At 41.5% G+C, this 14,824-nt stretch overlaps 1 protein-coding gene and 1 non-coding gene across 2 annotated transcripts; one reads left to right on the plus strand and one right to left on the minus strand.

Moving 5' to 3' along the window:
• Positions 1-3,700: 3,700 nt before the first annotated feature.
• On the minus strand, positions 3,701-9,755 carry COX7B (cytochrome c oxidase subunit 7B). The gene is made up of 3 exons (XM_028715624.2): positions 9,595-9,755; positions 5,415-5,539; positions 3,701-3,915 (listed from the first exon to the last, which is right to left on the minus strand). Exons 1-3 carry the CDS (start codon positions 9,632-9,634, stop codon positions 3,838-3,840), a joined length of 243 nt encoding a protein of 80 aa, XP_028571457.1. The 5' UTR covers positions 9,635-9,755; the 3' UTR covers positions 3,701-3,837.
• A 239-nt stretch (positions 9,756-9,994) lies between these two features.
• TRNAL-CAA (transfer RNA leucine (anticodon CAA)) lies at positions 9,995-10,119 on the plus strand. Its single transcript has 2 exons — positions 9,995-10,032; positions 10,074-10,119. It is a non-coding gene; the product is annotated as a tRNA-Leu (tRNA).
• Positions 10,120-14,824: the final 4,705 nt, after the last annotated feature.

A 14,824-nucleotide genomic window follows, 5' to 3' on the forward strand; every position in this document is an offset into this window, starting at 1 on the left:
GAAACTAAAATTTTAAGACCCAGCTGATGAGGGGAAAGATGCTATTGTCTTGAGTTGCAGAGCTGTAACTGTCTACCAGTTTCTTGCAGCAGTCTAAACTTATAGTCAATTTTCTTGTTTCTCACAGTGTTAACATGAAAAGTTGGTGTGCTACACTATATATTGCATACTTTATTCAATCAATAAAAGGCTGAAAGACTGGCAATCACATATTTAACTACACTAGATGTCAATTATACATCTATACCAGGAGGCAGCCATTCCAACATTTAGTTTTAATTTCCCAATCCATCAGATAACAAACCTATTTTTTAAATTAGACATTATTCCAGAAAAAAATTAATACTTTTTTCCAGGTAAAGGGGGTTGCTATGGGCAACCCAGTAGCTTCCATCACTGCCTGTTTACATATGACTGAGCTTAAGAATACCATAAATTCTACCATAACCCCTTTAACAAGTATTTCAGATATTATGGGAGGTGTTTTCCAAGGTGTCTTTGTTTTTTTGTTGGATTAACTCAATTAACGATAATGTCAAGTTTGCATATCATATGTATCTAAAGAAAATTCCATTCTTGGATGTCTTTGTGTAACAGGGTATACTAAGTCTACGGACAGAAATTCATTGTTACATCATTCTAAAAATTACCCCAAACATCTAAAGAACAACCTATCATATGGACAGTTTCTATATTAAAAGAGAAACTGTACATCATAACAGTTTATAGGCTGATCAATTCTCTCTGGATTTATACAAGGGCTTCCCAAAACAGGTGGTTCTTGAGTCCTGATTAAGAGCTGACAATATCAGCAGAGAGAACAAGCTGGTCATCGCAAACACGCTTTTCCAACAACACAAGAGACAACTCTACACATGGACATCACCAGATGGGCAGCATCGAAATCAGATCGATTATATTCTCTGCAGCCAAAGATGGAGAAGCTCTATACAGTCAGCAAAAACAAGACCTGGAGCTGACTGTGGCTCAGATCATTAGCTTCTTATAGCAAAATTCAAGCTTAAACTGAAGAAAGTAGGAAAAACCACTGGGCCGGTAAGATACAATCTAAGTCAAATCCCTTACGAATACACAGTGGAAGTGCGGAAGAGGTTTAAGGATTTAGATTTGGTGGACAGAGTGCCTGAAGAACTATGGATGGAGGCTCGTAACATTATACAGGAGGCAGCAACTAAAACCATCCCATTGAAAAGGAAATGCAAGAAAGCAAAGTGGCTATCCAACGAGGGCTTACAAATAGCGGGGGAGAGAAGGCAAGCGAAATGCGAGGGAGATAGTGAAAGATACAGGAAATTGAATGTAGATTTCCAAAGAATAGCAAGGAGAGACAAGAAGGCCTTCCTAAACGAGCAATGCAAAGAAACAGAGGAAAACAATACAAAGGGAAAAACCAGAGATCTGTTCAAGAAAATTGGAGATATGAAAGGAACATTTCGTACAAAGATTACCATAATAAAAGACAAAACTGGAAAGGACCTAACAGAAGCAGAAGACATCAAGAAGAGGTGGCAAGAATACACAGAGGAATTATACCAGAAAGATATGGATGTCTCGTACACCCCAGGTAGTGTGGTTGCTGACCTTGAGCCAGACATCCTGGAGAGTGAAGTCAAATGGGCCTTAGAAAGCACTGCTAATAACAAGGCCAATGGAAGTGATGATATTCCAGCTGAACTATTTAAAATGTTAAATGATGATGCTGTTAAGGTGCTACACTCAATATGCCAGCAAATTTGGAAAACTCAGCAGTGGCCAGAGGATTGGAGAAGATCAGTCTACATCCCAATCCCAAAGAAGGGCAGTGCCAAAGAATGTTCCAACTACCACACAATTGCACTCATTTTGCATGCTGGCAAGGTTATGCTTAAAATTCTACAAGGCAGGCTTAAGCAGTATGTGGACCGAGAACTCCCAGAAGTGCAAGCTGGATTTCGAAGGGGCAGAGGAACCAGAGACCAAATTGCAAACATGCGCTGGATTATGGAAAAAGCTAGAGAGTTCCAGAAAGACATCTACTTCTGCTTCATTGACTATGCAAAAGCCTTTGACTGTGTCGGCCACAGCAAACTATGGCAAGTTCTTAAAGAAATGGGAGTGCCTGATCACCTCATCTGTCTCCTGAGAAATCTCTATGTGGGCCAAGAAGCTACAGTTAGAACTGTATATGGAACAACTGACTGGTTCAAAATTGGGAAAGGAGTACGACAAGGCTGTATTTTGTCTCCCTGCTTATTTAATTTATATGCAGAATACATCGTGAGAAAGGCTGGGCTGGATGAATCCCAAGCCAGAATTAAGATTGCCGGAAGAAATATCAACAACCTCAGATATGCAGATGACACAACCTTGATGGCAGAAAGTGAGGAGGAATTAAAGAACCTTTTAATGAGGGTGAAAGAGGAGAGCGCAAAATATGGTCTGAAGCTCAACATCAAAAAACCGAAAATCATGGCCACTGGGCCCATCACCTCCTGGGAAATAGAAGAGGAAGAAATGGAGGCAGTGAGAGATTTTACTTTCTTGGGCTCCATGATCACTGCAGATGGTGACAGCAGTCATGAAATTTAAAAACGCCTGCTCCTTGGGAGAAAGGCGATGGCAAACCTAGACAGCATCTTAAAAAGCAGAGACATCACCTTGCCAACAAAGGTCCGTATAGTTAAAGCCATGATTTTCCCGGTAGTGATGAGCTGGACCGTAAAGAAGGCTGATCGCCGAAGAATTGATGCTTTTGAATTATGGTGCTGGAGGAGACTCTTGAGAGTCCCATGGACTGCAAGAAGATAAAACGCATCCATTTTTAAGGAAATTAGCCCTGAGTGCTCACTGGAAGGACAGATCGTGAAGCTGAGGCTCCAATACTTCGGCCACCTAATGAGAAGAGAAGACTCCCTGGAAAAGACCCTGATGTTGGGAAAGATGGAGGGCACAAGGAGAAGGGGACGACAGAGGACGAGATGGTTGGATGGTGTTCTTGAAGCTACAAACATGAGTCTGACCAAACTGCGGGAAGCAGTGGAAGACAGGAGTGCCTGGCGTGCTCTGGTCCATGGGGTCACAAAGAGTCAGACACGACTAAACGACTAAACAAATATCAGCAGACATTCATTGTTTGCAGCTCAGTCTGTTACCAAAACACAGATAATTCTAGTCCTTTGAATTAAACTATTTCAATCACATAATATAAAATACTTACCAGAGTGCCACAGAGCCCACCTTGCAGCATTTCACATAATTTGGCAGATATATTTTCATGTGTATATTTTGCATATGACATCTCAGTTACCTTAAACACTTTAAGTGTGGTTACTGTACATGTTGTTCTCAAAGTTTAGAAATTAAATAAAATTTTAATCCTATTGATAAAGCAATATGTTAATATCATTTACCAATTGTAACTCTATGCATGTTGTGTGCATGTTCATGTGTATTTTATTGTGTCCAGATACCAATGACAGAAGAGTTGGTGAAGTTATTCTAATCCATGAAGAACATCATGTCAAATATGTATGTCACATTCTGCCTCCAATTGTTTTGGGACTGGCTCTTTTTTAGTTTCATAAGCACAATACTCTACTGGCACAATACATTTTAACAATTCAGTTTAGTAATCTGTACTACCAAAGTACTCTTTTCTACCTAGCTATAAGGGACAAAATTAATGCAACAAAGCCAATAATTTTAATGTTTAAATGCATTTATTAAATCACAGATAACTGTGCCCTCTACAGGCATAGTATTAGTATATTCCAATAAAAGCTCCAGCGAACCCATGGCTGCTCCCAACTTTTCAGCAGAGGATTTAACTCAGCATCTCTACTCCTCTCTCCATTCTTTTGGGGTAATTCGACCAACAGGAGACAAATTCCATTCTATCCCTGTTTGTGTTACAACCTGCAAGTAACAGTAAAGAATCAACAGTCAAGCACAGTGAAATCTTACTTTCCAACAGCCGCAACTACAACTTTCTCTTAGAAGTTTTAAGCCAGATCCTCAAAGGCAAACCAGCTGAATGTACCTTTCTCAGCAACACCCATTATATTTTTTCTCTTTGTAATGAGACAATGTGCACGTACCATCAGTGAAACAATGAAAAAATAACCAATGGCCCCTTAAGTTCTCTTGAAGCGTTCTGATCTGGATTTATCCAATGTAATTTTAAAAAACGGTATTCTATACATATGGTACATAGCAACATAGTGTTATATATTGTTAAGCAGTGACAGGTGTTTTCTTCAGAGAGCGAGACATGTCTCTCTGAAGCTATAAACTTCCTGTACTTTGGTGTAACCCTCAACACCACTCAACCAGCTGCACAAACAGAAGGCATGAAGCTTAACTGTAAAATTGTTTTGTGTAAATTAAGGACCAGTTATACATCAGTTTCCACAGACCAAACTTCAATATGTCAAGGCAGAACTCAAGTTCTGGCAGCTTACTATTTCTTCATTCCACTGATGTCCTAGTTCTGAATAACCTAAACCACCATACATTAATTAAATCTAGCTCCCAATCTAAGACTTTATAATCTATTTGGCACACATGTCTTCTTAGTTGCAGCATCCAGACTGTGGAGCTTCTACTGAAGACTAAGCTGCCCTCTTCCTCATTAGCCTGCCTCTGACTGGTGAAGGCTAACTTAGATATAATTTTTAAAATGTTGCTTAGCTGTTTTCCCTCATTTCATCTGGTTTTGATGAGGCCAAAAAGTGGATTGTCGATTCTGCTCTTATGCTGCTGAAATTATTCATATTACAGAATCTGTGTCCTGAACTTTTAACTATTATGCTGCTCTGAGGGCCCTCCTTTGGCAGAAAAGTGGCTTATAAATTTTAATTAAAAAACCCCTTAGTGCAACTTATTTTTTAATGTTGCACTTTAAAGGCAAATCTGTCCTGCAAAATCTTTTAAGTGTCATACCACCACTGCAGTACATCAACCTCGGGATGCTAAGCAATGAGAGTAACCATACAGTGGTACCTCGGGTTAAGTACTTAATTCGTTCCGGAGGTCCATTCTTAACCTGAAACTGTTCTTAACCCGAAGCACCACATTAGCTAATGGGGCCTCTCGCTGCCGCTGCGCAGCCGGAGCACGATTTCTGTTCTCATCCTGAAGCCAAGTTCTTAACCCGAGGTACTATTTCTGGGTTAGCGGAGTCTGTAACCTGAAGCGTATGTAATCCGAGGTACCACTGTATTTTCTTCTTAATGGCAGAATAGGAAAATATTTTACACAATTTCTCGGGATTTCTTAAAGAGCTGTGATGATGCTTTCATTTGTTAATTTTTTAAAAATTAAATTTCATCCACATATAGCCTGACCTATGGCTTTTTCAGAAGGAAATGTTACTTCCAATTGACAAGAGCTAAATGCAAAGCTGAAATACTTACATAGCTCCAAATGGAGACACAAAACAGAGCCCCACCAAGTAAAATCAAGTTGCCATATTTGTCATGAAAATCAGGCCCATGTTTGTGGTGAACTTGTCTTGCCGCAGTACGCTGCACGCCACGAGCTAAAACACAAGATGAAACCTTTAGTTAAGAACCTCTTTTACTATGTGATGACTTGTGCATTAAATAGGAAAGAACTACAACCACCACCACAGGTACTTTCAAACCATTTGAATATTACAGTGCATATATATGGCTGCAACAAAAACAACTTGGCAAATTGTGAAGTTGCATGACTTGTTTGCAATGGGATCCACTCGTTCAGACACACTCCACTTTGTGATCAATGGGAAACTAAGTCCACCATCCGATGCATTTCCATACCCACACACTTTGCACTTTATTATCTCTGTCCCTCTCTCTGCAGGAAAAGAGAGCCTCTTCTACAGCCAAGCTATTGAAAGACATCAGAACCCACATTTCAGAACTCACAGCCTCTCATTCCCATTGGATTTGTTGCGGTAACACTTGACTCAGGGTTTTTTTTGTATTTTTAATGCTCCCCACTTAGGGTACTACACACTGGATTTACACCTGCTATTAGAATTTAGAATGAAATCTCTGAAAAATCTGAAAAGCTCTGAATGAAATCTTCTGAAAAATCTAAGTTGGAGACAGAGTTGTTGGATACTAAAGGTAAAAATTTGTCTAAAATGTATAAGTTATTGCTGGAGTGGCATACAAAAGATGAACAAGTTAAATCTGCGATGATAGATTGGGCAAGAGATCTAGGATATAACATAATGCTTGACGATTGGGAAAGACTGTGGAAGAAAGGGGTTAAGTTCACCGCATGTACTGTGTTAAAGGAAAATATAATGAAAATGATGTATAGATGGTATTCGACCCCTGTTAAACCAGCTAAGATTTATCATAAATGTGATAACTTATGTTGGAAATGTAAAGAAAAAGAAGGAACTTTTTATCACATGTGGTGGACCTGCCCCAAGGTAAAAGACTTCTGAGAAAAGATTTATAATGAATTGGGAAAAATGTAGATTTAGTTGGCATGCATATTTATGGCATAATAAAGCAAAAATCCATAAAGGATTTGGAAACCACATATTTCGAAGATCTCTAATAGAAATATGGGATAGATATAAAAATCTATTAGAACGAAAAACACCACATTGGTTATCCCCATTAGAAGCAATGAGTGTGAAAAAGATCAATATGTGTGGAAATTGGATAACTTGCGGGAGATTATACAAAAAGAAGGAAGTAAATGGAAGATGAAACCATATGAGGAAGTTAAATATGTAAATGATTGGCTACACTATCGTCAGGTTAATGAAATGTTTAAACAGGACTTTAAAGAAAAAGGGTTTGATGAAAATAAAACAAAGTTTGAAGTTGAGATATTAAGCAATAAATATAAAATTTTGTCTAAAATGTATCAATTGCTGCTTGAATGGCATTTGAAGGATGAGGAGGTAAAGTTGGTTATGATTCATTGGGCTAAAGATATTGGGTATAATATACAGCTGAACGATTGGGGGAAATTATGGAAGGAAGGCTTAAAGTTTACTGCATGCAATGCTTTAAAAGAAAATGTGATGAAAATGATGTATAGATGGTATATTACACCTGTTAAATTGGCTAAAATGTATAAGGTAAGCAACAAATGTTGGAAATGTAAAGAAAAAGGAACATTTTATCATATGTGGTGGGAATGTAAAAACGTGAAAAACTTCTGGGAAATGATATATAATGAGATGGAAAAAAATGTTGAAATATACATTTATTAAGAAACCAGAAGCATTTTTACTGGGCATTGTAGGAGATGATATAAACAGAAAGGACTGTAAGCTGTTTTTATATGCAATGACGGCAGCAAGAATATTATTGGCACAAAAATAGAAGCAAGAAGAATTACCGACGAAAGAAGATTGGAGGATGAAATTGATGGTCTATGCAGAATTAGACAAGCTAACAGGAAGAATTCGAAACGGCGGGACCAGAGATTCACAGAAGATTGGTGTAAATTTATGGACTATTTGAAAAGTAATTGTGACAACCAGATTACATTTGTGGGTTTGCAAGTTTTGTGAGGTGAATAATTTGAATTAATGCATAACTGGATAAAAAGGGAGACATTAGTTAAGATAATTAAAGGCAATATGAATTTAAGAAATGCAGAAGAAATGATAAAAATGGGGGATCATCAGAGGTGTTGATGGAAGTCCAAAAAGATTGTATAAAATGTGAAATGTTGTGGTATGCATGATAATGAATATGTTTAAAAATGAATAAAAATTAATGAAAGAAAGAAAAAGAAAGAAAGAAAGAAAGAAAGAAAGAAAGAAAGAAAGAAATGTTGAAATATACATTTATTAAGAAGCCAGAAGCCTTTCTTCTTGGAATAATTGGTCGGGAATTGCCCAAGAAAGATGTTAAATTATTTTTGTATGCCACAACTGCTGCTCCAATTTTACTAGCTAAAAAGTGGAAAACGCAAGAATTACCAACTGTGGAAGAATGGCAGATGAAGATGATGGATTTTTTGGAGCTAGCCGACCTAACCAGAAGAGTCCGCGACCAGAAGGAGGAGGAGTATCAGTTTATAAGAACTCTGATTTGGAAAACCATTAAAAATATATACATTTTAATCCAACCAAGGGGAAGCGAGGAAGTCGCTTAACAATGTTAATAAGTATAACTTTAATAAGGTTATGATTTATGTTTGGTTGGTTGGTTGGTTGGTTTATAATTTTGTGAAAATTAGTAAACATTTTGGGGGGGAAACCAGAATGAAATCTCTAATTATTTTACTGTTCTGACATCACTATTCAGAATTCCTACATACTTACTAAAGTAGTTTAGGGTAGCTGGATGAATTTGCCAAATACAAAATGTTTTCACAGGAGGCCAACAAAGGTCTCCAACATTTGAAACAAATATCACTTTCAAAAGTTTGCATGGGTAAGAAGTTCTACTTTGAATGTGTCATTCTCTAAAATTCCAAGAGAAAGAAATATATACTCAACGACTCAATCCTATCAAGTTACAATCTTTATTTTCAATGGGGCATCCTCACACATTACTGTGCTTTTTCCATACAAGAATGAAATTGAAAGATTATTATTTATTAAGCTCTAATTGCTGGTTGTCCTAGGACTGCATAAACAAAGGCAAACGCGCTATGGCCTCTGCCCCCAACCAGGTAACCTGGGACTCCCAGAAAATGCACTATGGCACAGACAATTGCAACCCCATCGATTTGCCAGTGAATAAGCAGCCAATTCAGTGCTTACTCTCCTCTTCTTTTCCCAGTCACCTTGTACTATTAGGTTATTATCTTGATGTAGGAGCCATCTCATCTTTTAAAATGAATACAGTGCTTAGAAAGTTTTGTGTGTTTTAAACCACCCTTCTTTTGGAATAATAAAGAAGGACAGCTGGAATCCCAAGTGCCTGCAAGTAAGGATGAGAAAGACCTCTGCCTTGAATCCCTGGAGTGCTACTGCCAGTAAATGAACACAATCCTGGGCTAGTTGCGGAGAAAGCCACTTTTTCCTGGGTCAATGGAAAAACGAGAATACATCATCTCCTTTACAGCTGGCAATGCAAAGCGCCGTCTCCATTAAAACTGCTGCAGTGTCTCCGTCTTGCCCTCCTCTTACATCCATCCAGAGGGAGCCGGCAAAGCTGGATCTTATTCGCCACGTGCGATGCTCGGGATGGCCATTTAACTAACTGAGGTTCTGCCCCACCCCAACATAACGGCTCCCCGCACCCAGCATAAATCCTGGCTACATGAAAGCGCTGCATTACCGTCTCCCTTTAGCAGCAGCACCCCCCACCAAAAAAAAAACCCCCACACCTCTACCAACATAGCTGTTTGGAGCTTCAGCCTATACAGGTAGTCCTGGGTGCCACCTCCCGCAGGACCCTCGCAGCTCAGCAACTGGCGCTGCCAAGTGAGGTCCGTCCAGGCAGCACAGAGCACAGCAGATGGCGAGGCAGGAGGGCCCTAAACGCGAGACCCCGGCGCCGAGCACGGCCTTAGCAAGGGAGACCCCGGCCACTATGGAGAAGTCGGAGGAGGGTTGCCTCTGTCCGCCGCCACCCAACGCCGCGCGGAGGACGGAGGGCCGACCTTCCCCTTTACACTCACCCGCGAAGCGCAGAGCTCCCCTTGCCAAAGGAAAAAACATGTCTCTGCCTCAGGATCGGACTCAGCCCCTCAGAGTTCCTCTCCCGGCGTCCTTGACAAGCACAGGTGAAGAGCACAATGGCCGTCGCCGCGCAAGATGTGACCTGCGCATGTGCCCCCCCCCCGCCTTCCGAGAAGAGCATGCTGGGAAATATAGTATGGCTGGAAGAATTGCCGAGGGACCCAGCCCGGCACCCCCAGTTCTTTTGGGAGTGGTGGGTGGGAAAGAGTAGCTTGTGGCTGGCCTGCCTCTGGCCGGTCTCGGGGTCTGTGGGTTCAGGAAAGGATCGGGAGCGAGGGAAGCCGAGACCTATTGCCTCGGTGAGGTTGAGAGTCCCTTTGCGTGCCTCTTCCCCGCAGTGTCAGGATGGCCGAGTGGTCTAAGGCGCCAGACTCAAGGCGGACGCATAGAGTTGCCTTCCCGCGAGCGGGGCTGGGTGTTCTGGTCTCTGTATAGAGGCGTGGGTTCGAATCCCACTTCTGACACATCCTTTTTTTCTTTTTTTGTTCCGTTGCATTTTGTTTCATTTTTACTAAAAAAAGAAAACCCATTGCACAAAGCACAGCGGGCTGGAGGAGTTGTTGCTTCGCCGCCGCTTTCCTTAGTTCTTGCTCCAGGAAAGCTCCAGTTACAGATGGGTAGCCGTGTTGGTCTGCCATAGTCAAAACAAAAAAAAATTTTTTTTTTTCCTTCCAGTAGCACCTTAAAGACCAACTAAGTTAGTTCTTGGTATGAGCTTTCGTGTGCATGCACACTTCTTCAGATACACAGTGTATCTGAAGAAGTGTGCATGCACACGAAAGCTCATACCAAGAACTAACTTAGTTGGTCTTTAAGGTGCTACTGGAAGGGGGAAAAAAAAATTTTTTTTTTGTTTTGTCCAGGAAAGCTGTTACCCTCCAGGTCTCCCTGACGGTTCAGTGGCGGCGGCTGCTTTTCTTTTTTCTTTTAAATATTTGTTCGTTCGGGTCTTCCATTAAATACTGACATGACAGGCAATGTAAAACAATAGTAGCACAAAACCTGTACACAAACAGATGCGTGGATGGGTGGCGGCTATTGCCATTCACGCGTAATTCCTTTGCACTGGGATCATTTGCGGCAAAAATAGAATGATTATAAATTAATAGTTAAATGGCAACGAAGGAACAATACTGCGCTCTCTCTCTCTCTTTAAAGCATTGCGAGTGTTATCGTCATCATCGCCAAGAATGAAACTCAAAAAGTGATTTAGGGAACTCAAACGGGCAAGGGTGACAAACAGGGTTCGAAGTCCACGTTATGATAACCGTTTCATAAAATGCTATCTTGCAAACTTCCCCGTTTGGGAAAAACCGTATAACCAGCCAGTGCTTCTTAGTGCTTCCGCTGCCTCCTGCAAGGGGCGGCGAGCGACTCACAAGAGCAGGGCGTAGCAGCCCATAAGCGGGACTGGGTAAAAGGCGGGTCCAGATGATTTTAAACGGATCGTCATGAGTTCATATGATTTTTTCATTCAAATTAAATAAAACCACCATGATACTAGTCTGTAGGCAGCATAAAAAAAAATCGTGCATCTACTGTTTCGTGAGGCCGCAATGGCGCAAAAACATGGTTAAAAAACACGGCTCCTCATGATTTTTGCACTAGATGGCTCTGGGTTAAAGGCGGATCTACACGGATCCTCATGGATCCTCCACTTTTTTAAAAATAACTCCAACAAATCCAGTGTCAAATCACATGTGGAAAGCACGCCTACAGACTGGAGTATAAAAAACATGGATCCAACACTGAGCCACGCTGCAGCACCACAAAAACATGGATCCTCATGAATTCATATGATTTTTATATTGAAATAAAATAAAAACACCATGATACTCTGCACCACGTGTCTGTAGTAAAGGTAAAGGTACCCCTGCCCGTACGGGCCAGTCTTGACAGACTCTAGGGTTGTGCGCCCATCTCACTCAAGAGGTCGGGGGCCAGCGCTGTCCGGTGACACTTCCGGGTCACGTGGCCAGCGTGACAAAGCTGCATCTGGCGAGCCAGCGCAGCACACGGAAACGCCGTTTACCTTCCCGCTAGTAAGCGGTCCCTATTTATCTACTTGCACCCGGGAGTGCTTTCGAACTGCTAGGTTGGCAGGCGCTGGGACCAGTGGCGTAGCGTGGGTTGTCAGCACCCGGGGCAAGGCAAGTAATTTGCGCCCCCTAACCCGTGGATTTGCGCCCCCTAACCTGTGGATTTGCGCCCCCTAACCTGTGGATTTGCCCTAACCCCAGATGTTGCGCCCGGTGCGGCCAGCCCCCCCTGCACCCCCCACGCTACGCCACTGGCTGGGACCCAACAACGGGAGCGCACCCCGCCGCGGGGATTCGAACCGCCGACCTTTCGATCGGCAAGCCCTAGGCGCTGAGGCTTTTACCCACAGCGCCACCCGCGTCCCCCATGTGTCTGTAGGCAGAACCTAAAAAAATCGCGCACCCACTGTTTCGTGGTACCGCAATGGCGCAAAAACACAGTTAAAAAAAACACGGATCCTCATGGATCCTCATGATTTTTGCACTAGATCAGCCCAAAGTCACCATCAGATCAAATATCATGGCCATGGTCACAGCCTGCACAACAAAAATCACGGATCCACAACTTCCTGGCGACACCGTGGCCCAAAAACGTGGTTTTGAAGCATGGATCCTTATGCTTTTTGCACTGGGCCACCCCAAACCCACCATCAAATCACACATCATAGCCAGGGACATAACCTGCACCACAAAAATCATGAGTTGCACCACAAAAATCACAAAAATGCCCTTAGCAGCACTGTTAATGTCACCACTGGATCATTATTATTAGAGCCGAGAGGAGAATGTACGACTATATATTGTACCAAGATATGGTTCATCTTCAAGAACAGATCAAATACATGCAGAAGTATTAAAGAGGAGGAAAAATATGAAACTGCTTACATACTGTCAACTAATATCCAGATTCAAGAAAGACTGTATGGCAAACAGTTAAATCAGTGAAAAGCCAGAATTTGAGTCCATCATAACAGAGGTCTACCTTTTGGGTAAAATTTATAAACTATTACTCAAATATGACACCAAGCCTGAACAAGCAAAACCTTATATGACAAAATGGATGCAAAAATTTTAAGAGCAGTTTACAGTGGAACAATGAGAACAATTATGAATAAAGGAATAAAATTCACTGCAAGTTAAGCCCTAAAACAAAATTGGTACTGTGGAACCTTGGGTTGCAGACATAACCCATGATGGATATATGTCCGCAACCCACAGCGTGCGCATCCTGAAGCGCAGTGTCTGCACAGGCGCTGGCGCAATTTGGCGCTTCTGCGCATGCGCGAGCAGCAAAACCTGGAAGTAACCCGTTCCGGTACTTCCAGGTTTCCCGCAGTCTGCAACCCGAAAATACATAACCTGAAGTGCCCGTAACATGAGGTATGAGTGTACAAAAATGTTCTTTCAATGTTATATAACTTTGAAAGATATACATAAGATGAATAATGAAATGAATGGACATTGCTGGAAATGTCATAGACCTTAAGGAATTTTCTTCCATTTATGGTGGACCTGTGAAAAGACCAAAAAGTTTTGGAGGAAAGTTCATTTCAAAATGAAAAAATGTAAAGAAAACTAACTTTGCATTGGACCCCAAAACTATGCCATTGGGAATGACTCCTTCAGCTACTGTATTGTGAAATCATCAGTGGAAGTGTTTAGTTATATGACCACAGCAGTCAGAGTGGTGTTGGCTAACATATGGAAATCTGACATATGTCCTGAGATAGATGCATGGAAAGAGAAACTATCAGAATATGCAGTAATGGCAAACCTCACGAATTTAGTAAATGATAGACTCATGGCAGAACATAAAAAATCTTGGAATCTTAATTTGTATACAATTTAAGAGAACTGTAACAAAATGAACATCTGTATGGATTTGTATAATAGACCTTAGATTACAAAAATATTTCTTATTTAAAAATAGAAGCTTTGTGTGTATATGATAAAGAAAGAAATATATAGTAGAATAAATCTTGTCTGTCTGATCTAGAAATGAAATCATATTTTTAAATAATTTTTGCTTTAGATTTTTATAATCATATATGGTCTTTCTCCAATAGTGAACTACCTAGAATTAGAAATACGGTAATATTTAGTACACTAACCTTACGGAAATTAGCCTTGAGTGCTCACTGGAATAATGAAATGAAATAATGGATTGTGAAGCTGAGGCTCCAATACTTTGGCCACCTCATGAGAAGAGAAGACTCCCTGGAAAAGACGCTGATGTTGGGAAAGATTGAGGGCACAAGGAGAAGGGGACGACAGAGGGCGAGTTGGTTGGACAGTGATCTCGAAGCTACAAACATGAGTCTGACCAAACTGCGGGAGGCAGTGGAAGACAGGAGGGCCTGGCGTGCTCTGAGTTTTGCTGCTTAGCAAGAGATTTGGGGAGGTTGCTACTGTTCTTCACTGTGATAAGATTACACACTGAGTACTGTGCAAGCAAGTCAGCCAGGCCATAGCATGAGTACCTGCCAGCAATCTCATCCTAGGTCACCTCCTATGCAGCATCAGGCAGGTGAAGTCACTAACATCCATGAAAAAATATACCTAAGGCGAATTCTGGGACTCCAGAATCCACAGATACCTGCACAGTCTCTAGCTCAGGTGTGGGGAACCTCTGGCCCTCTAGATGTTGCTGAACTCCTGCTTGCTGGAGTTGACATGAGTTGCAGTCTAGCAAGAGCTGGGGTGGCCAAAGGCTCCCCACACCTCACCAGAGGAAAAGGATTCTGCATATGCTCAGGAGCACATTTGCCCTGCAGTCTTTGAAATGCTACATCCTCCTTGGAGATCAAGGATTTCTGTGCATGCTCCAGGACACTCAGCCAAGGTGCCAGAATTTTGGTCAGCCCAAAGGTAGCTGCTGCACTCTTTAGACACAACATCTGCTTAAATTGTTGATAAATTTGCACTGGCTTCCTTGCCCTTCGAGACTATCTGAGGTGGGGACTGGAACAGGCCTGCCTCTTTGAGGACTTGTTAATTTATTTTAGCGCTCCTTTGGAAACAAGCAGGTATGTGCTCTTTGCGACTGGGCATGTTTCCAAATGTGAATTATGCAGAAAAACAACAGATTGTGAAGCATTCGTGTGCCCCATGTACCCATGGCTCTAGAATT

The sequence above is a fragment of the Podarcis muralis genome, chromosome Z (assembly GCF_964188315.1).
Source record: "Podarcis muralis chromosome Z, rPodMur119.hap1.1, whole genome shotgun sequence".
Lineage (NCBI taxonomy): Eukaryota > Metazoa > Chordata > Lepidosauria > Squamata > Lacertidae > Podarcis > Podarcis muralis.

Coding starts and splice junctions, on each gene's coding strand:
- COX7B (XM_028715624.2), bottom strand. CDS start 9,634: ATGTTTTTTCCTTTGGCAAGGGGAGCTCTGCGCTTCGCGG. Junction 5,540..9,594: donor GGGAGCTCTGCGCTTCGCGG/GTGAGTGTAAAG, acceptor CTTGTGTTTTAG/CTCGTGGCGTGCAGCGTACT. Junction 3,916..5,414: donor GTGTCTCCATTTGGAGCTAT/GTAAGTATTTCA, acceptor TGTTACTTGCAG/GTTGTAACACAAACAGGGAT.